Here is a 21712-nt window from a genome sequence, read left to right on the forward strand (position 1 = left end):
TGAGGAAGTAGTCAAAGAATAATACTGCCATTGACCAGCAGAAAGCTCCCCATGCAACATTCCAGCAATATGACGACGGGGACACCAGAAATGGGCTTCACACATTATACCCACGTTGGGCATCAGACTAGTAACATGGACAAGAATTAAACATTCCGGTGAGTGAGTGAGTGAGTGAGTGAGTGAGTGAGTGAGTGAGTGAGTGAGTGAGTGAGTGAGTGAGTGAGTGAGTGAGTGAGTGAGTGAGTGAGTGAGTGAGTGAGTGAGTGAGTGATCTAGGTTCAGTGCCACTTTGAACAGTTTGTCAGTTATATCACTATGTGTGAGGGAAGCCCTAACTGATGCAGGTCTTGACATTTACCATTTGGTGAAGTACAGGATCTAGGGTATGCTGGCCAAGGAATTCCGGATGGGGTTTGAACCAACAATCATGGGTTTCTTGCATGGCCAAGGGACACAGTGAACAGGGATGCCTTAAACAGCTGGGCCATTGGTATCCCGACTTACATTATAAGAGACACCTTTGTAATATTTCCTAAAGAAACATTGGTTATTGCCTTTTTCCGAGTACAGTTCAAATTCAGGCGAATGTATCTACACTCCGGTTATCTATAATCCTGACACTCATTTACTGAGCTGTAAGCCAGAGACAAAAGCTTGTGGAGCTGTAGTCCTGACACACATGCTTGTCCTGATGGAACTCAGACACACATGCTTGTCCTGGTGGAACTCAGACACACATGCTTGTCCTGGTGGAACTCAGACACACATGCTTGTCCTGGTGGAACTCAGACACACATGCTTGTCCTGGTGGAACTCAGACACACATGCTTGTCCTGGTGGAACTCAGACACACATGCTTGTCCTGGTGGAACTCAGACACACAGGCTTGTCCTGGTGGAACTCAGACACACATGCTTGTCCTAGTGGAACTCAGACACACACGCTTGTCCTGGTGGAACTCAGACACACATGCTTGTCCTGGTGGAACTCAGACACACACGCTTGTCCTGGTGGAACTCAGACACACATGCCTATCAAGATGTAACCTAGACATGCCTAGATTCACAGTGACTCCTTTATACATATGCTTGACAGGATTTCATTCCTAAGGTTCCACTCTGGTGAGATGAGAACAGCTTGTGAGTTTCACATTATCTGCCAGATCTGTCAATCACTGCTGTTCACTGTGTTGGAAATATTGTCCAGAACACTGACATCAAGGCTGTCTCGCTCATCTGGAAGGAATACAAATATAACCATTAGAAACTAGAAATTGTCAGGAAGCAATTTTACAGAAATAGAACTGACAAATCAGAACCACAAATACACAATCTAACGAAAAATCGCATACTTACATTTGTTTTTGTAGATGTATGAATTTGATTAGAAAAGAAAAAACCCAATGATTACTCCACAAATATATAATATAAATATAATCATGGTAATGGTTAACTGTGTGAATAATAGGGAAAAGTCTGGCTTGGGGTAGAGAGTGATGCATAAGGTTTTAACTTTTAACATGTGGGGATCAAACCCGGTCATCATTTGACAAGCGAATGCTTTAACCACTGGCTACCCCACTGCCCTTTAAGTTGGGGAAGAACTGTTGAAGGCCAAACCCTTCTCTGAGAAAAACTGTCCAGAGTGATGTTTCAGCTGTTACGCTGGTTCAGGATGTCAATGACACCCCTCATACACACTGAATCCAGGGTTTTACACAGACTTTTAAAAATGGGAGTCATGGTGACTCACAATATTTATTTTTGGGAGTCATTTTTAATATTTGGGAGTCATGAAAATAGTAATATTTCTTTGTGTTAATCATTCTCAGTATGTAGCTATATGTATGTCACACCACCAAATGAAACTACAGCATAATTCAATTCACACAACCAGGATTACTGTCTCCTCTGAGTTCTCAAGAACAATCTGACAACTCTGTAAAAGTCAAACTATCATCGAACAATATCAGTTTTTGCTTATCAAATCGATTTTATTGAACTGAATTGTGAGGGCGGGCCACTATAAAACTTGCGTCAAGCTTGACTCATATGATAGTATTTAGGAGTCATTAACATAATTGTTGCGTCAAATACACAGGAATCACGCGCCATGTAAAACCCTGCTGAATCACATTATATTTTATAACAACAAGGGAATAAGCGGGTGACAGATACAGTAATGGTTAGTCAAAAGTGTAAATACAGAAACATGAATGAAACAGTTCACTGTTTGCATGGTGAGGACACCCCAACATTAGCACAATAACGTCAGGTAAGCATTCATTTACTTGTTCTGATAGTGGTGAAGCACAAGTCACCTCTACAATGCTGGGTAGATATAAGTTCCAGGTTGACAAGATATACAGACAACTGCTGCAGACCTTGGGTGATCATCAGCATCTGAGCAGGTCTAGACAAATCCTTGACAATGTGTATACCAGCCTGCAATGGTTCAGTCACCTGTCACACTTGTGACATGAGGTGAAGTAAAATGGGGTTTAACGTCGTATTTAAGAATATTTTGCACATATGACGATGTGCATGTGTGTGTGTGTGGCTGCTTGTACTAGCCCAGACTTCAGCTGGTTTTATAGTGCTAGCTCACTGAGATACCATGCTGCAGTTAAGCATGAATACCCCACTCAGACACATTATACTGACTCTGAGCCGACCAGTCCTTGTTGTACCCATTAATGCCGAGCGCCAGGCAGGGACCAACAAGTACCATATTTTAAAGTCTTGTATGCGGCCGGGGATCGAACCCGTGACCTTCCGCTCTCCAGGCGGACGCTCTAACCACTACACCACGGAGGCGGTCCTTGTGACACGAATAAGTAAGTCATTTCACAAACATTTAAAAGGTTAATTATATATTTTATTTGTTTGAACAGTTTGTCAGTTTCCTGTTTTGTGCAGCAGTCAGCAATATGCCAGCTATATGTAATTTGGAATGTAGATCTATGTCAAACTCAAACAAAATCACGTTTATGACTGAGAAACATTCTGTGCAAAGTCAATGATGGAGATGGTAATGTTGAAACATAACAATGGTAGTGAAAACATCCAGGGTATATATGATGCCATGGACATAAAACACTGTAGATCAATAAAGATGATCTGACAAAAAGATGAATCTTTTCCTTCAATACCCATCCTCGATAATCTCCAGAGTATACGTTCCAATAAAGCTCCACTATACCCTGGATGCATCTATGGCTTGAGCCGATGATCTTATTACCTCCCTTTTAATTGGCTGGCTTTTTATCCAATCAGGTGTCTACGCTTGGAAGTTGAGCATACCAATCACAACTCATTTTCGCTTTTTAAATTATCTAACCGATGAAACCTGGCAACACAATAATATATTGTTACAGAGGTACTCTGAAAGAGATAGAAGGAGTTCTTGCATATATTTTCTTTAAGATTTCAGACCTGTCAATTTGTCTGTATGTTTTCCCCCAAAATCTGAGTCGCACTGCGAACAAACTTTCGCGGGTGCGACTGCTATCTTTGTTGACACTGGCAAGCTCGGCTGTAACGGCGGCTTATCTGATTGGATACTGTGAGAATGCGGAGCCAGCAAAGGGAGGTAATAAAATTATTCGCTCGAGCCGTAGATGCATCCAGGGTATAGTGGACATTTATCGGAACGTATACCCTGGGGATTATCGAGGATGTTCAACACCAAACTGCTGAATATTTCATGAAAGGGTTAAGTAAAAATAATGTTAGCTGCAAGTGACAGAATTTTCCTGAAAACATGCAAAGTTTTTTCATCAATACAAACAGGTTGAAACCAACACAAACATCAACTAATTCAGTCACCATCATCTTCTTTCTTAATTCTTTTCTTTGGGACTGCCACTGTGGTAGGAACAAGGACACAAACATATTACATGATCTCACAAACACTTACAATCTAAAAATGATCCACTTGGTCAGGGTACAACATGAATCATGTGGTTGATGGTATGAGCAATGACCCACATCGTCAGGGTATAATTGGTCTTGATCAATCAAGTAACCCAGGCTGACCATCCTATCTATACATGAACTGGAAGGGCCAGCAAAGCTTGCTGGGAAACTGGCATCACCAGACTTCTGACAGTATCAAAAGTCAAAATGTCAATTGAAAGGAAAAAAACCCACACACTTTGGTTTTAATGCAGCATGCACATTTCTACTTTCTGTTTTATGACAGCAGTGGAATGCCTAGTGTAAATGTATGGTCCTTATTGAAATGCCAGGGACTTACTTTTAGCTGGTTTGGGAGATTTGAACAGCTTCAAAGGTGCCTTAGTGAAGAAATGGGATGTGCCTGGATCTCCTCGACGAAGCTTCCTGAAACATAAATAGTCCTTGTAGAGATTTATCTAGCTGGGATTGTAGATAAGGTGACATCGGCTGACAAACTGGGCAAAAATTTGGGATACTGCTCAAAACTTAGATAAACTTGTAGAGGTTTCCAATTCTTTGAAGAGAATCGTCCTTGGGGTACACATATGCATTTTCTGCGGCTGAAAATGTCATGTGACAGTTGTATCAATGTTTTAATAAAAACATTGTACAGTAAATAAAAATCTTTTTTATTTATTATACGACCCCCACCACGTGGAGTTACCTCACTGCTACGCATGCGCAGCCAACCAGGTAAGCACCCAGGCCCATATCATCATTCCTTCTGCTGAACAAATCACTGAACAGAATTGCGGGGAGGTGGGCGGCCCTACCCCAAGGACGATTCTCTTCAAAGAATTGGAAACCTCTACAGGTTTATCTAATTCTTTTTCATAGAGATCGTCCTTGGGGTACATATTTACATTAACTCAGACTCCTTTAGGCTAGGGAGGAGGGAATTCTGTCACAGTACAAATAAATAGCGATCTTGTAATTACAAACAGTTACTCACGCCATAACACTCACCTTTCACGTGTCCCCGAAGCTTCTGCGAGAGGCATTATGGGAAGTGACCCGACAGGGAGAAATCGTACTGAGGACTGACCTCAATCAAGTTAAGCATGACAACATACACATCATATAGAGTGTAAACAAACCCCGCCCACTGAGTGAAAACTCTATACAGAGCACCGTAAGGGGGAACTACAACTCACAACCGAAAATCTCAACTGAGCGATTCAAAGTTGGCAAGATTCAACAGCGGATATGTCAATGAAACAACAATTGAACACAGCGTCTCTAGAAACCAAATAACCAAGACTCACTTGGTCAGGGTGGCAGGACACTGTCCACCGGAGAGAACAGAACGGCCAAAGTATGCTCGATCACGGGAGTGTGTATCCAGCTGATAGTGCCGTATAAAACTTAAAAGTGCTAGGCCGGCTCCAAATAGCGGCAGAACAAATCTCTTCGATGGGCAGTGCCGCTGCAAACTGCCCTGACCTAGTGAGCCTTCAACACCTCAGGGGGAGGCTTTCCCTTAGCCTGACATGCAGCACAAATAACCGACACAAGCTAGCGAGAAAATGTCTGTTTGCTGGCAGGAGCCCCAGCCTTCCCGCCACCGTAACAGCAGAACAGATGGGTACCCGTACGGATCCCGTGTGTTCATTTGAGATAAACCTTGAGGGTCTTACGGACGTCCAACGGGTGAGTGCTCGTTGCAGAGGTCCCGGATGTGGAAGGCTGGTTAAGAGTAGGAAGTTGGATAGGAGCTGTCACGTGGAAAGCGTGATTGATCTTCGGACGGTAACTATCTGGGAGGTGAATACTGACGCGATCTGGATGGAACACAGTCAGCGCTGGGTCTGCAGATATGGCATATAAATCACCGACCCTTCTCCCAGATGTCACCGCCACCAGAAAAACGGCCTTCCATGTAACAAGTTGAATGGAAATAGCCAATAGACGTGAGAAAGAAGGACCAGACAGCCAATCTAGCACGATTGACAAATCCCAAGGTGGGCCGGTACTCCTGAGAGCAGGTCGAACCCGATCCACGCCAGCTAGGAAGCGCTGCATAAGAGGGTGCTGCCCCTCGACAGGGGTGTGAAAGGTGGAAATAGCGGTGGAGTAGCCACGAATGGTCGAAGCCGCCAAACCTTCTTCCAAACCAGACTGGACAAACCAAAACTCGGACTAAATCAGCAGAAAAGGAATCTGCAATTCCCCTATCTGAACACCAGCGCGCATAGTGGGACCGCCCATCCTCGTACTGAACGTACCAAAGTGGTGCCAGAGGCACAAGTAGCCGAGCTGGCTGGGTAGCTGGGAGAGGACCCAGGGAATGAGTGGTAGTGGCGGAAACGCCCACAGCACCTTGCCCGTCAAATCCAGCAGGAAGGCGTTGGAGGCCAACGCCCTCTGGTCCGGTATTCGAGAGCAGAACACGGGTATCTGATTCGTCCGGCCGGACACAAACAAATCCACCTGGAACGATCCGTACAACTGGGAGATAACTCGGAATATCTGCTGGTTGAGCTGTCTGTGGCCAGGATCCGGCGAGAGAGAGCGTCTGCTCACACGTTCTCAAGCCCCGGGAGATAAACAGGAATCACATGACAGTCGCACCAGAGGAGAAACTCCCACGTCTCCCGAAGGAGCGCTAAGGACACCGTGCCGCCTTGCTTCAGGATATACGTCATGGCCGTACGTTTGTCCAGCTGAAGACGAACCACCTGGCCCTGAACATGCTCCCGGAAGAGCTGGAAAACCAAAAGCACAGCTCTCAGTTCTAAGACATTGATGTGAAGGCAGGCCTCGGCTTCGGACCAGCGTCCTGACACCGACAGACTGCCCAGAACTGCCCAGGCAGAACTGGAGCCTCCGCTCTCAAGGGGATAGGGACTGGGTGCAAACCCTCCCTCTCCGGGGTGGCAGAGGCGTCCGGACCCGAAGCCAAAGGCAGAAGCCTCGAGGCCTATGGATCGAGGTGAGCCCGGCGATCCAACCCCCGAACTCTCCGCCCCTCGTCCAGGGCCAATGAGGAACTCCCGCCGGAGTCCTCCAACCGACTCGTGAATGAGGGACTTCACTATGCTGTTGGAACAATTGCTGTATGAAAGACATATAAAGCGATATAGATTCTGTACAATCTTTAGATTTAGAAGGCTTTTTAGCCTTTTTCGCTTTGGATGGGGGTCACATCAGTCAGGTCCCCTCACGCCTCCCTCAATTCTCTGTAGAAGAGGAAATCGGCAGCCCTTCGTTTCTGGGCACGTGGGGAGAGACCAAGGCAGAGTTCGCACACATCAGGAGTATGCCCAGCCTTTTCAAGGCAACATACGCACTTGTCATGCTTATTGGCAGGCGGTAGGCGTAGCCCGCAGGCAACGCACGCCGTAAACGCCTGAAAGCAAACATGCAATGCATGTAGCTAATGGCCAAAACAGCAGCAAAATACACTTATAAAACATTGAAAATACGTGAATACGACAACGCGACATGAAATAATTGTAGAATAAAGCAATATTTCAACCACATGACACGCCAAACTTCCTGCCATGGAATAGTAACACGTACGTAAACCACGGGAAAGCTAGCGTAAATTTTAATTCAATAGTCACATAAGTGAGAAATAACCAACTGCAAAGTCCAAAGAGCGTTCTAAAGAACGAATAAAGACCATACATACAGTAGTTGAAGTCTCAGACATTATCGTAGTATGCATCTATGTTGGTCAGCTCAATCAAGCACATGTGGACACAATGCGTCACATCAGAAGGAATGATGATACAGGCCTGGGTGCTTACCTGGTTGGCTGCGCATGCGTAGCAGGGAGGTAACTCCACGTGGTGGAGGCCGTATAATACATAAAAAAATTTTTTTATTTATTGTACAATATTTCTATTGAAACATTGATACAACTGTCACATGACATTTTCAGCCGAAGAAAATGCATATATGTACCCCAAGGACGATCTCTATGAAAAACAATCATTTGTTTTATCCTTTCTGGTAAATTCTGAGGAATTGGGAAATTTTAAATGCGAATTGAGAATTTGAAATCTCATTTGTTGGAGACTTAGGGCTCAATGTTGACCACAAAGCAGGCCATATAAAAATCCCTGCAGTGAGACAATTAAACTGTCAAGTGTACTGGCTAGCCAAACAATTTGTTGTGTGTATATCATGTATGTGCCTGAAATAATTCAGGCCACAACTACTGAAGGACAACTTTTTCTCTCAGGTTATGAGTGAGCTAGTGTTGAATAGATTTCATTTTGAGAAAATATTGCACATGTTGAAAAGGTTTTACTCACGAGTTCATTAAAGGTTCCTTGTAGCTGACTGCAACCCCTCTCCGTGACCTCTTCTCTCCTCCTTCCCTGTAAACAAGTGAACTTGACTTGCAATGTGAAGTACCGGTACATGTGTGGGTAGTAGATCCAAGTTGCAGTGGGAGGTGATCAGGAGTTGTAGGGGGGACGTAAAACTGGATGGAGCAGTGGGGGTTAACATTGAACATGGGGTGCAGTGGAGGTGAACATGGGATGGAGCAGTGGGGGTTAACGTTGAACATGGGGTGCAGCGGAGGTGAACATGGGATGGCTGCAATGGGCTTCATGTAAGATGCAGTGGGAGATGAACATGGGATGCAGTGGGAGATGAACATGGGATGCAGTGGGAGATGAACAGGGGATGCAGTGGGAGGTGAACATGGGATGGAGTGAGAGGTGAACATGGGATGCAGTGGGAGGTGAACATGGGATGCAGTGGGAGATGAACATGGGATGCAGTGGGAGATGAACATGGCATGCAGTGGGAGATGAACATGGGATGGAGTGGGAGATGAACATGGGATGCAGTGGGAGATGAACTTGGGATGCAGTGGGAGATGAACTTGGGATGCAGTGAGAGGTGAACAGGATGGAGTGAGAGGTGAACAGGGGATGGAGTGAGAGGTGAACATGGGATGGAGTGAGAGGTGAACTTGGGATGCAGTGAGAGGTGAACATGGGATGCAGTGGGAGATGAATTTGGGATGCAGTGGGAGATGAACACCGGATGCAGTGGGAGATGAACATGGGATGCAGTGGGAGGTGAACAGGGGATGCAGTGGGAGATGAACTTGGGATGCAGTGGGAGGTGTACAGGGGATGGAGTGAGAGGTGAACATGGGATGCAGTGGGAGATGAACTTGGGATGCAGTTAGGGGTGAACATGGGATGCAGTGAGAGGTGAACATTGGATGGAGTGAGAGGTGAACTTGGGATGCAGTGAGAGGTGAACTTGGGATGCAGTGGGAGGTGAACAGGGGATGCAGTGGGAGATGAACATGGGATGCAGTGGGAGGTGAACATGGGATGGAGTGAGAGGTGAACATGGGATGCAGTGGGAGATGAACTTGGGATGCAGTGGGAGGTGAACAGGGGATGGAGTGAGAGGTGAACATGGGATGCAGTGGGAGATGAACTTGGGATGGAGTGAGAGGTGAACAGGGGATGGAGTGAGAGGTGAACTTGGGATGCAGTGGGAGATGAACATGGGATGGAGTGAGAGGTGAACAGGGGATGAGAGTGAGAGGTGAACAGGGGATGGAGTGAGAGGTGAACATGGGATGCAGTGGGAGATGAACTTGGGATGCAGTGGGAGGTGAACAGGGGATGCAGTGGGAGATGAACATGGGATGCAGTGGGAGATGAACATGGGATGCAGTGGGAGGTGAACATGGGATGGAGTTTGAGGTGAACATGGGATGCAGTGGGAGATGAACATGGGATGCAGTGGGAGATGAACATGGGATGCAGTGGGAGGTGAACATGGGATGGAGTGAGAGGTGAACATGGGATGGAGTGGGAGATGAACATGGGATGCAGTGGGAGATGAACTTGGGATGCAGTGGGAGATGAACTTGGGATGCAGTGGGAGGTGAACGGGATGGAGTGAGAGGTGAACAGGGGATGGAGTGAGAGGTGAACATGGGATGGAGTGAGAAGTGAACATGGGATGCAGTGAGAGGTGAACTTGAGATGCAGTAAGAGGTGAACATGGGATGCAGTGGGAGATGAACTTGGGATGTAGTGGGAGTTGAACAGGGGATGGAGTGAGAGGTGAACATGGGATGCAGTGGGAGATGAACGTGGGATGCAGTGGGAGGTGAACAGGGGATGCAGTGGGAGATGAACATGGAGTGCAGTGGGAGATGAACATGGGATGCAGTGGGAGGTGAACATGGGATGGAGTGAGAGGTGAACATGGGATGCAGTGGGAGATGAACTTGGGATGCAGTGGGGAGATGAACTTGGGATGCAGTGGGAGGTGAGAGCGGGATGGAGTGAGAGGTGAACAGGGGATGGGTGAGAGGTGAACATGGGATGGAGTGAGAGGTGAACTTGGGGATGCGGTGAGAGGTGAACATGGGATGCAGTGGGAGATGAACTGGGATACAGTGGGGAGATGAACACCGGATGCGGTGGGGAGATGAACATGGGATGCAATGGGAGGTGAACAGGGGATGCAGTGGGAGATGAACTTGGGATGCAGTGGGAGGTGTACAGGGGATGGAGTGAGAGGTGAACATGGGATGCAGTGGGAGATGAACTTGGGATGCAGTTAGGGGTGAACATGGGATGCAGTGAGAGGTGAACAGTGGATGGAGTGAGAGGTGAACTGGGATGCAGTGAGAGGTGAACATGGGATGCAGTGAGAGGTGAACAGGGGATGGAGTGAGAGGTGAACATGGGATGCAGCTGGAGGTGAACATTGGATGGAGTGAGAGGTGAACAGGGGATGGAGTGAGAGGTGAACATGGGATGCAGTGAGAGGTGAACTTGGGATGCAGTGAGAGGTGAACATGGGCAGTGAGAGGTGAACAGGGGATGGAGTGAGAGGTGAACATGGGATGCAGTGGGAGGTGAACATGGGATGGAGTGAGAGGTGAACATGGGATGCGGTGGGGAGATGAACATGGGATGCAGTGGGAGATGAACATGGGATGCGGTGAGAGGTGAACAGGGGGGATGGGGTGAGAGAGGTGAACATGGGATGCAGTGAAGAGGTGAGCAGAGATGCAGTGAGAGGTGACATAAGGATGCAGTGGGGAGATGAACTTGGGATGCAGTGGGGGAGATGAACTTGGGATGCAGTGGGGAGGTGAACAGGGGATGCGTGTGGGAGATGAACATGGGATGCAGTGGGAGATGAACATGGGATGGGGTGAGGTGAACAGGGGATGGAGTGAGAAGTGAACATGGGATGCGGTGAGAGGTGAACATGGGATGCAGTAAGAGGGAGATGAACATGGGATGCAGTGGGAGGTGAACAGGGGATGGAGTGAGAGGTGAACAGGGGATGGAGTGAGAGGTGAACATGGGATGCAGTGAGAGGTGAACTTGAGATGCAGTAAGAGGTGAACATTGGATGCAGTAGGAGATGAACTTGGGATGCAGTGGGAGGTGAACAGGGGATGCAGTGGGAGATGAACATGGGATGCAGTGGGAGATGAACATGGGATGCAGTGGGAGGTGAACATGGGATGGAGTGAGAGGTGAACAGGGGATGGAGTGAGAGGTGAACATGGGATGCAGTGGGAGATGAACATGGGATGGAGTGAGAGGTGAACAGGGGATGGAGTGAGAGGTGAACATGGGATGCAGTGGGAGATGAACATGGGATGGAGTGAGAGGTGAACAGGGGATGGAGTGAGAGGTGAACATGGGATGCAGTGGGAGATGAACTTGGTATGCAGTGGGAGGTGAACAGGGGATGCAGTGAGAGGTGAACATGGGATGCAGTGAGAGGTGAACATGGGATGCTGTGGGAGATGAACATGGGATGCAGTGGGAGATGAACATGGGATGCAGTGGGAGATGAACATGGGATGCAGTGGGTGAATGAGTGAGTTTAGTTTTAAGCCGCACTGAGCAATATTCCAGCTATATGGCGGCGGTCTGTAAATAATTGAGTCTAGACCAGACAATCCAGTGATCAACAGCATGAGCATTGTACTGCGCATTTTGGATACGATGTCAACAAGTCAGCGAGCCTGACCACCCGATCCCGTTAGTCACCTCTTAGGACAAGCATAGTCACCGTATGACAAGCATTGGTTGCTGAAGACCTATTCTAACCCGGATCTTCACGGGTAGGGATGCAGTGGGTGGTGAACATAAGTTGCCATGGGAGGTGAACATAGGATGCAGTGGGAGGTGAACAGGGGATGCAGTGGGAGGTGAAGATGCAGTGGAGGTGAACATGGGATGCTGTTGAGGTGAAGATAGGATGCTGTAGGAGGTGAAGATAGGATGCAGTGGGAGGTGAACATGGGATGCAGTAGGAGGTGAACATGGGATGCAGCGGCAGGTTGACATCTGATATAGTTAGAGGTTCACATGGGATGGATGCAGGGGGCTTCACAACCATGGGATGCAGTGGGAGGTTAACAAGTGTCATGTTGACAGCTATAACTAAAAATTCTGAAATAACAAATTTCTGATCTTACCATACCCAAATTAGCCAACTATTACGAATATCAACAGCTGTGATCGTCAAGCATGGTTGTACACTTGGTCCAATCTAGTCATATTTGGCGATAGCGCAATTTGGGAGTGAGTGAGTGAGTTTAGTTTTAAGCCGCACTGAGCAATATTCCAGCTATATGGCGGCGGTCTGTAAATAATTGAGTCTAGACCAGACAATCCAGTGATCAACAGCATGAGCATTGTACTGCGCATTTTGGATACGATGTCAACAAGTCAGCGAGCCTGACCACCCGATCCCGTTAGTCACCTCTTACGACAAGCATAGTCACCGTATGACAAGCATGGGTTGCTGAAGACCTATTCTAACCCGGATCTTCACGGGTAGGGATGCAGTGGGAGGTGAACATAAGTTGCCATGGGAGGTGAACATAGGATGCAGTGGGAGGTGAACAGGGGATGCAGTGGAGGTGAACATGGGATGCTGTTGAGGTGAAGATAGGATGCTGTTGAGGTGAAGATAGGATGCAGTGGGAGGTGAACATGGGATGCAGTAGGAGGTGAACATGGGATGCTGTTGAGGTGAAGATAGGATGCAGTGGGAGGTGAAGATAGGATGCTGTTGAGGTGAAGATAGGATGCTGTAGGAGGTAAGATAGGATGCAGTGGGAGGTGAACATGGGATGCAGTAGGAGGTGAAGATAGGATGCAGTGGGAGGTGAACATGGGATGCTGTTGAGGTGAAGATAGGATGCTGTAGGAGGTGAAGATAGGATGCAGTGGGAGGTGAACATGGGATGCTGTTGAGGTGAAGATAGGATGCAGTGGGAGGTGAACATGGGATGCAGTAGGAGGTGAACATGGGATGCAGCGGCAGGTTGACATCTGATATAGTTAGAGGTTCACATGGGATGGATGCAGGGGGCTTCACAGCCATGGGATGCAGTGGGAGGTTAACAAGTGTCATGTTGACAGCTATAACTAAAAATTCTGAAATAACAAATTTCTGATCTTACCATACCCAAATTAGCCAACTATTACGAATATCAACAGTTGTGATCGTCAAGCATGGTTGTACACTTGGTCCAATCTAGTCATATTTGGCGATAGCGCAATTTGGGAGTGAGTGAGTGAGTTTAGTTTTACGCCCCACTCAGCAATCTTCCAACTATATGGCGGCAGCGCAATTTGGAACCAGAACTGGTTCTTGAATAGAATAGAATAGAATAGAATAGAATAGAATTATACTTTAATGCCTTTACAGGAATTTGTGTTACATCAGCAGAGCTACTGACACATTAGAGAGATACCAAACATATTTACATAAATTCATTGATTTAGGTATCTTCCCATTTGTTTAAGAGAGATATGGTACTTGGAATAAACGATGTACGGGCTCTCTAAGTTTTCACAATTGGAACTTTGTAGCGACGGCCTGAAGGGAGGAGGTTGTATTCCGAATTTAAGTAGTGAGTACGGTCAGATATAATTTTGACAGCTTGATTCACGATTTGCCGCTCATATATTCAGAGCTACAGATAACTTTTCGGGTCATTGAGTTATGTACTCGCTTGTGTTAATCTCAATTGGGTATCCTAATTGTCCTTTGAGTAACCAAATAAATTGTACCCACCTCACTCAAACTCAATTGGTTATTTGGCTAATTTGCATTAAATTTTAAAATATAACAAAGTATAAATGGCATGTATATTGGATCTGTAATATGAGAAATGATAAGAAAGACTGCATGTTGCCAAGTTCATGTGTTGAAATAGAACCTCTCAATTTACCTCAGTTATTTTATCTATGCACCGGTACGCAAGCTAAGATTTGACATCTTTGTGTGTACGCACGTAAGGTCAAACGTATTGAGTATTTACAAAACTTCAAGCGTACTTGTACGCAACTAGCTTAATTAGAATTGAGTTTTCACATAAATATTTGCGTAATTTAAGCAGATACGCAGCTTATCTGTACCTCTGTATATTGATGATAAACATTCAAATCTGACTCCAGCGATTTTACTTGCAGTGTTAACAAATTTGTCTATTTTAGATTTGAGATGAACTGAGAGATCCGTACCAACAGTGGAAGGAAAATGTTAAAATACTCTGAATAAATGCTGCATAAAAAGATGACATCACAGATGGGTTAACATTAAAAGATCTCAGTTTACGCATGAGATGAAGACGTTGTTAACACTTTTTGTATAGGGCTTCATTGTTAGAGTTCCAGTTCAGCTTAGAGTCAATGAAGGTTCCCAGATACTTATACAGATACTTATCAACATTCGCCGTTGATTATCACTGGAAGCATTTCTGTGGGCTTACTCCGAAAGTCAATTATCAGTTCCTTTGTTTTTGTGACATTTAAGAGTAAGTGGTTTTCTGCACACCAAGTCGGAAAATGATTAATGTCCTCTTTATACAGTTCTTCAGAATCAGTGTCGTTCAGTTTGCCGACAGTTGCTGCATCATCTGCGAACTCACTGGAATATATGCTTGTCACTGGAAATCTGGTAGTGGAACTAAGCTGGATGCCGTCTCACATATCACAAGTTGGCGCACAAAGGGAGCTGGGAACCAGATTAGTTCCAGAAGTAGCGAAACTTAAGGACCCTATGCTTACCACAAGGGGACAGACAAACCCAGTCCTTGCTAGATATCTCAATATATCTTAGCTGAAATCGAGAAGGACTTACCCCATTTCCTCAGATTCTCTCTTCCTCTTCAGATCTCCGTTCTCCTTCTCTGTCCCTGCGAGCGAGATCATATAGCGACATCCTCTCTGTAGGGTTGGGAAGCATGGACAACTTGCGCTTCAGCTCATTGAACATCACTTTCAGCTCAGCCTAGAACCGATGGGGGCATTCAGACATAATTTAAAGGAAGTTTTGGTTATTTTTAAATTCACAATGACCAAATTAATACAAAATGTTCTCAAAATGCTCCTGAAATTGGACAGGAGAAACATTAAGTTATCCTGACAGAAATGCCACCTGCTACCAAAAATGTGGGCCTTGTATTTTGGGAAATGTTCCTCAACATGAGGGTTAAGACCCTTCGCCTTTCACATTCCAAGGCGAGTTTGTGCTGCAATCTAATTTGGTAAAATGCGATTCAAATTCCCAAAATCTGAGTGGAAACACCAAGTGTGACCGATACTTATCAGAAAACCTAAATGTAGTTTTTACTTTCCCAAATTCTGCTACTAAGCTGAGTTTAGTTTATCACAGAAATATGTGACAGTAACGATTGCAAATAACAGGCTTCCCAAGTGGACATCACAAGAACAAATCTGTAAGACTTCAGGATAGATTGAGTTATTCAGAAAATGACTGATGACGTCTGTATTTCCCAAATGAGCCGATTTTATGGAGTACTTGATGCCACAAAATTTTAACATTTGAAAACTCTGGATAGAATTTCCAAGCTTTCAATACTGAATATAACCCATGAGTTTCTAAACACAATATTTGCCTCTTGATCAAAAACACTGACAGCCAAATGAATCATTCTGTCATTCCCATGTCCACTAACCTGTTGACTCTCCTTGCTGCGGGCAGGTTTGTCTGCTGTCACCTCCAACTTCTTCTTGGCCGATTTCTTCCCCGTAGACTTGGCGCTTTTAATTTCTGATGAAGGATTTGTCTTGTTGTCTTTATTTGTTTTCTCCTCAGATGGGGTCTGAGAGATCTCCTCATCTGATTTTCTTTTATGCAGTTTCTTGACACTTCTCTTACCACTATCTGTTGACTGCTCGGCATCAACTGTGATCTGAAGACTTTCCCTTCTTGATTGGGATTTCGAGTCATTTCCTTTGTTTCTATCAGGTGTTGCTTCCTCGTAAACAGCATGCTTTTTACTTTGGCTGCGACCTTTCTCAACCCGTGACCTTGACTTGCTCCGGGATCTCGAGTCTTTTTTCTTTGGTACCTCTGGACTTCCTTTCAAAGGTAATGAATATGTTTCACTTTGTGACTTATTGCTGGGTGGATCAGCTTTTGCACTTGATTCTTCCAACTGTATGTCATCTTCATCAGAATCTGCTTCAGTGTATTTCTTTCGTTGACTGCGACCTCTCTCGACTTGCGACCTTGACTTGCTTCGGGATCTTGAGTCTTTTGCACTCGATTCTTCCAACTGTATGTCATCTTCATCAGAATCTGCTTCAGTGTATTTCTTACGTTGACTGCGACCTCTCTCGACTCCCGACCTTGACTTGCTTCGGGATCTCGAGTCTTTTTTCTTTGGTACCTCTGGACTTCCTTTCAAAGGTAATGAATATGTTTCACTTTGTGACTTATTGCTGGGTGGATCAGCTTTTGCACTTGATTCTTCCAACTGTATGTCATCTTCATCAGAATCTGCTTCAGTGTATTTCTTAGGTTGATCTTGAGTCTTTGCTTGATTCTCTCGACTTCACTCGACCTTGACTTGCCGAGATCTCGAGTCTTTTTTCTTTGGTACCTCTGGACTTCCTTTCAAAGGTAATGAATATGTTTCACTTTGTGACTTATTGCTGGGTGGATCAGCTTTTGCACTTGATTCTTCCAACTGTATGTCATCTTCATCAGAATCTGCTTCAGTGTATTTCTTTCGTTGACTGCGACCTCTCTCGACTCGCGACCTTGACTTGCTTCGAGATCTTGAGTCTTTCTTTTTTGGTTCACCTTGACTCCCTTTCAAAGGTAACGAATAAGTCTCACTTTCTGTCCTGTTACATATCTCACTTTGTGACTTCCCACTCAGTTGTTCTCCCTTTCCAGAATGTCCACTTGACTCTTCATCCGGTACTTCCTCTTCATCATCAGAACTGGCTTCAACATACTTCTTGTGTTGACCTTTCCGAACTCTTGACCTTGACCTTGAATTCTTTTCCTTTGGTTCATCTGGACTTCCTTTCACTTGTAATGTGTATGTTCCATTTTCCTCTTCATTTTTCTTTTGTTTGTCACCTTTAGAATCAGAACTTCTGCTTGATTTTTGAAGTTGTATGTCAACTTCATCACCAGAATCTGCTTCAGTATGTTTCTTGCGCTGACTGTGACCTTTCCCTACTCTGGACCTTGACTTGCTTCTAGATCTCGAGTCTTTCTTTTTTGTTACTTCGGGACTCCCTTTCAAAGGTATTGAATAAGTCTCACTTTCTGTCTTGTCAGTTGGTTCAGCATCCCAAGAATGAATGCTTGTTTCTTTGAATTGTATTTCATCTTCATCACCACAAGCTGCTTCATTATGGTTACTGCTCCTACTTTGACCTTTCTCCATTCTTAACTCCGACCTACTTGGAGATCTTGAGTCTTTTCTTTTTGTGTCATCTGTACTTCCTTTCAATGGTGATGCCCCATTTTCCACATTTTTACCTTCGTCATTCTTGGAATTAGAAATGCTGCTGGAGACTTCTGATTGCTCTTCATCTTCATCCTGAGAATCCACTTCAATGTAGTTCTTGCGTTGACTGCAACTTCTCTCAGCTCTTGACCTTGACTTACTCCGAGATCTGGACTCTTTTCTCTTATTTTCCTCGGGGCTTGCCTTTAAAGGTAACGAATATGTTCCACTTTCGATATTTTTACATCCATCCACTTTGTCCCTCTTTCCTTCTTTACTGCTACACTTTAACTCAAAGTCTTCCGAATCAGTCCTCTTCTTGCTTCGACTACGACCCTTTGACCTTGACTGACCCCTCGCTTTGCCCTTTCCACATTCATTTGGGCTGTCCTTGAGAGGAAGATGATAAACTTCCTCTTCGTCACCAGGATCTTCCATCTCATCCAAAGGCACAAAGTGTTTAGCACTCTGATCAGTTGTTGGAGAATAATTCTTGATAGATTCTGCTATTACAACACTGTCATTTCTACAAGTTGCATTTAACCGCAAACTGTGGTCAGGATCATCAAATTCTGTGAATGCTTGGAGGAGTTCCTTTACATCAACCTTCTTCTTACTTTGAGTGCATTGCCTTTCAACCTTTTTTATTTCCTTTGGTCTTCCTCTTGATACTTCCGGTTTTCCTTTCTGGGGTAACTGACGTTCATCAGCTGATGCAGCAGCATCTTCCTTTGTCAGCTTTCTGGACCGACTTTTATCTTGTCCCATGTTCTCAGCTTTTACGGTCTCCTTTTTCTTTTCACTCTTGGCTATTTTCTTCGTAAATGCATCTTCTTCACTATTGCCTTCATCGTCTGTTGCTGGTACTACCTTCGTCTTGTTCCCAATATCATCATCTTCCGCTTCTTCATCTGTTGTAGAGACCAGACTCTTCTTGCCATCATCCACCTTAGACTGTGTTGGAGGAATCACTTCATCATCAGAGTCTGAAGGAATCCTCTGCCTTCTGACCAAGCTTCTCGAGGACTTCCTAACTGGTTGAATTTCTTCACTGTCAACCATATCCTCCTTTGATGTCTTAACTACAGGTTTTATAGAGATGAGTTTTGCAATGAAATCTCGTGAAGACACGGGCTGTAAGTCACCTACCATGGTAAGACTATCATCCATTGCTGTCCAATCATCCTGCAAATCATCACCTGCTTCCACAGCCTTCTTCCCATCTGTAACAGACTGATCTTCATCATCACTGCAGACTGCAGCCTGAATTTTGTTAATATTGTTGGCTTTTGTCTTGGCAGTTCGTGAAGCCCTGCCTAGAGGTTGTATACATTCGGGATCTGTATCTCGGGACTCTACTGCCAGGGACTCTTTGCTCTTGTCTCCCAATTTTGGTTTGTCAGGCTCATTTTCGTTATGCTTTGCTGAATCTTCAGTCTGATTTTCTGGTTTGCGCTTCTTACTCCTGCCATTTCTTGAGGATACAAATTTAGATGAATCTATTTCAGACACAGACTGCGTTAATTCAGTGTCATTATTTGCAAGTTTAGAGCTCTTTAGTTTCCTATGTGTTTTTTCAAGAATCTCTCCAGCTTCAGTGTTCATCATCTGAGCATCTTCACCCTCTGTCACATCATCAGAATCTGACTGGCTTTTCCCCCTACCAGTTTTCTGAATCTTTTCCACCCCCAAACCATCTTTCTCATTTTGGTTTTGGTTTGGCGTTTTCTCCTCATGTTCATCATTCATTTCAACATCCTCATCAGCAGGCTGTCGTTTCCTACTTTGTGACCTTGACCTTGTCATCAAACCTCTTGACCTTGACCGACCTCTATCATTACATTTCTCATCTGAATCATCGACATCCATCTCTTCTTCATTTGCATCTTCTTTTCTGGCCCGACTGTGTGACCTCCCACGTCGACCTTTGGATCTAGAACCTTTTAATCCTGATTCTTCTTTGTCAGATTCACCTTCGACTTCAGTATCTGAAGTCGGTTTTCTACTTCGACTCTTTGACCGGGAAGTGGGCCCTCTGCTTCTAGATCGACTTCTAGCTCCAAGCTTCTTCTCATCCGGGCTTCCTTTCAAAGGCATGCTGTAAGTGACACTTACAGAATCACATTTTTGGGCATCTTTCTTTGCAGTTTCTCCCTTTAACTGATTCTCTTTCTTGTTGGGCTGCTCAACTGAAGGCTGGACATTTGAATCATTTATGGAGATGTCATACACCGAGGGCTGGACCCTACTCTTCTCTGCAAGATGGACAGGCGTCTTGTCATGGAAGTCAAAGATATTCTTTGGTGAAGGGAAATTGGTGGCAATGGAGTCCTTCATATCTTTAATTTCCTTTTTACTTTTAGTTCTAGGCCTTGAGGGCAACTTGGATGGAATTGCTTTTCTGCTTCCATCAAAATCTCTCCGTGATGCAGTGAAAACAATCTTGCCAGGTTTCCGTAGCTGCAAGACAACAGCAGGTTTGCTGGATTCTTCAGATTCCTTGCTAACATCAGAATCACTCTTGGACAATTTGATGTCCTTCTTCTCTTTGGCTGATATAGAAGTAAGAGAGGTCGACTTTGCAATCTTAGACTTTGATTTCTCAACTGTCTGTGTTGGTTTTTTATCAACAGTTTTTGTCTTTTCCTTGACCTCTGATTTAGGATTCTCATCTTCATGAGGTGGCATGTCCGCTTGTTTGGCGACAGCAATCTGTTCAACGTTGATCACCTCTGTCAGCTCCATATCACTGTTGAGATAGACGGTGACATCGTCAGGATCACACACAGGGAGAGGGACTTTGAATACATCTTCCTGTTCCACCATTACTGGTTTGACTGACTGATCTGGCAGAGCTGGGCTTCTGCTCAATACAAATGTCTCTCTCTTTGAATCCTTCTTTGGCTTTTCTTTGCTTTCTGGAACAGGTTTCTTCACGACGAATGTTCCTCTACGATCCTGCTTACACCTGTCTTCAGGTTCAGCTTCTGGCTGAGGCTTGGGAGGGGGAACAACAAATGTCCCCCGGCGATCTCTCTTGAGCTCTGAAGTGTTCACATTAAGCACTTCTGGACTCTTGATCAAGTCTCCATTAGAACTGGACACTGCCTTCTGCCTGCTTTTAGATCGGCCACTTCTTTGGGATTCTTCAATGACATATTTGGGTGAGACTTTATCTGAAATGCTGGAGGAAACCGCTTCCTTGGATTCGGTCTCCGTTAACACGGGGCCTTCTGAAACTGAAAATTAAAGACAAATTGCATTGAATAACCCTGACAGTTTGTACATAGTACATGTTTGATGCCTTTACTGCCTCGTGTACATAATTGCGAATACTGGATAAGTTTTAATTCATTCACTGACACTCAAACTGTGCACATCTCATCGCCATTTCCGGCTTAGTTTATGAGATGTCCCAACCAGTCTTCATCTTTGAATATAAAACAACACGTAGCTGAATGGAAGATATAATGTAAACAGTAAACCATCATGTCTTGCAATGTTCTATCCCAAATGTTTAGTGACCAAGTTTGTTATTGTCATCTGTATTGGATTTGCTGAATGGCTACAATGTCGAAAATACAGTAGAAACCAACAGGCATGAACCCATACAGATGTTGCTAGTAGAGGTGTTGACATTTTAAAGGCACTGTCACAGTGTTCACGAATAGCGTCTGACCCTCTGACAAATCCAGCAGATTCGCCAACAGTCCGATAGAAGTCTACAACCCGCCGGCCCCAGTGTCTGACTGTATATTTCACAATGACTTTGATTGAAGTTGTTATATGTGACATGTGACACTTATTTGCCATTTATAAATCTTATGTTTGTTAATAATTTCAATGCCAATTATGAGAAATGTTAAATCTGAAATGTGTGTTTAATTTTATTCTATGGGTCCTGTGAATTTTGAATGGGTCAGAGAGACATCTGAAACTTACAGGACCCAATGTCCTGTTACTTTGAAACACCATTCGTAAACACTGCTGTCAGTAG

General features: G+C 44.8%; 1 protein-coding gene across 2 annotated transcripts in view; it reads right to left on the minus strand.

The window, feature by feature from the left end:
- Positions 1-594: 594 nt before the first annotated feature.
- LOC124276798 (serine/arginine repetitive matrix protein 2-like) overlaps positions 595-21712 on the minus strand; it is a 34931-nt gene continuing 13813 nt past the window's right edge. The window contains exons 6-12 of one of the 2 annotated variants that reach the window (XM_046712451.1): positions 16962-20954; positions 16598-16748; positions 15922-16477; positions 15084-15233; positions 8225-8290; positions 4261-4346; positions 595-1238 (exon numbers count right to left, since the gene is read on the minus strand). In XM_046712451.1, coding sequence (XP_046568407.1) covers positions 15093-15233; positions 15922-16477; positions 16598-16748; positions 16962-20954 — 4841 coding nt within the window. In that variant the 3' untranslated portion in view covers positions 595-1238; positions 4261-4346; positions 8225-8290; positions 15084-15092. Of the gene's footprint in view, positions 1239-3826; positions 3870-4260; positions 4347-8224; positions 8291-15083; positions 15234-15921; positions 16478-16597; positions 16749-16961; positions 20955-21712 lie in introns of those variants that run through there. The other variant, XM_046712452.1, reaches the window with a different exon arrangement.

Source organism: Haliotis rubra, unplaced genomic scaffold (assembly GCF_003918875.1).
Source record: "Haliotis rubra isolate DU_JTF1 unplaced genomic scaffold, ASM391887v1 Scf213, whole genome shotgun sequence".
Lineage (NCBI taxonomy): Eukaryota > Metazoa > Mollusca > Gastropoda > Lepetellida > Haliotidae > Haliotis > Haliotis rubra.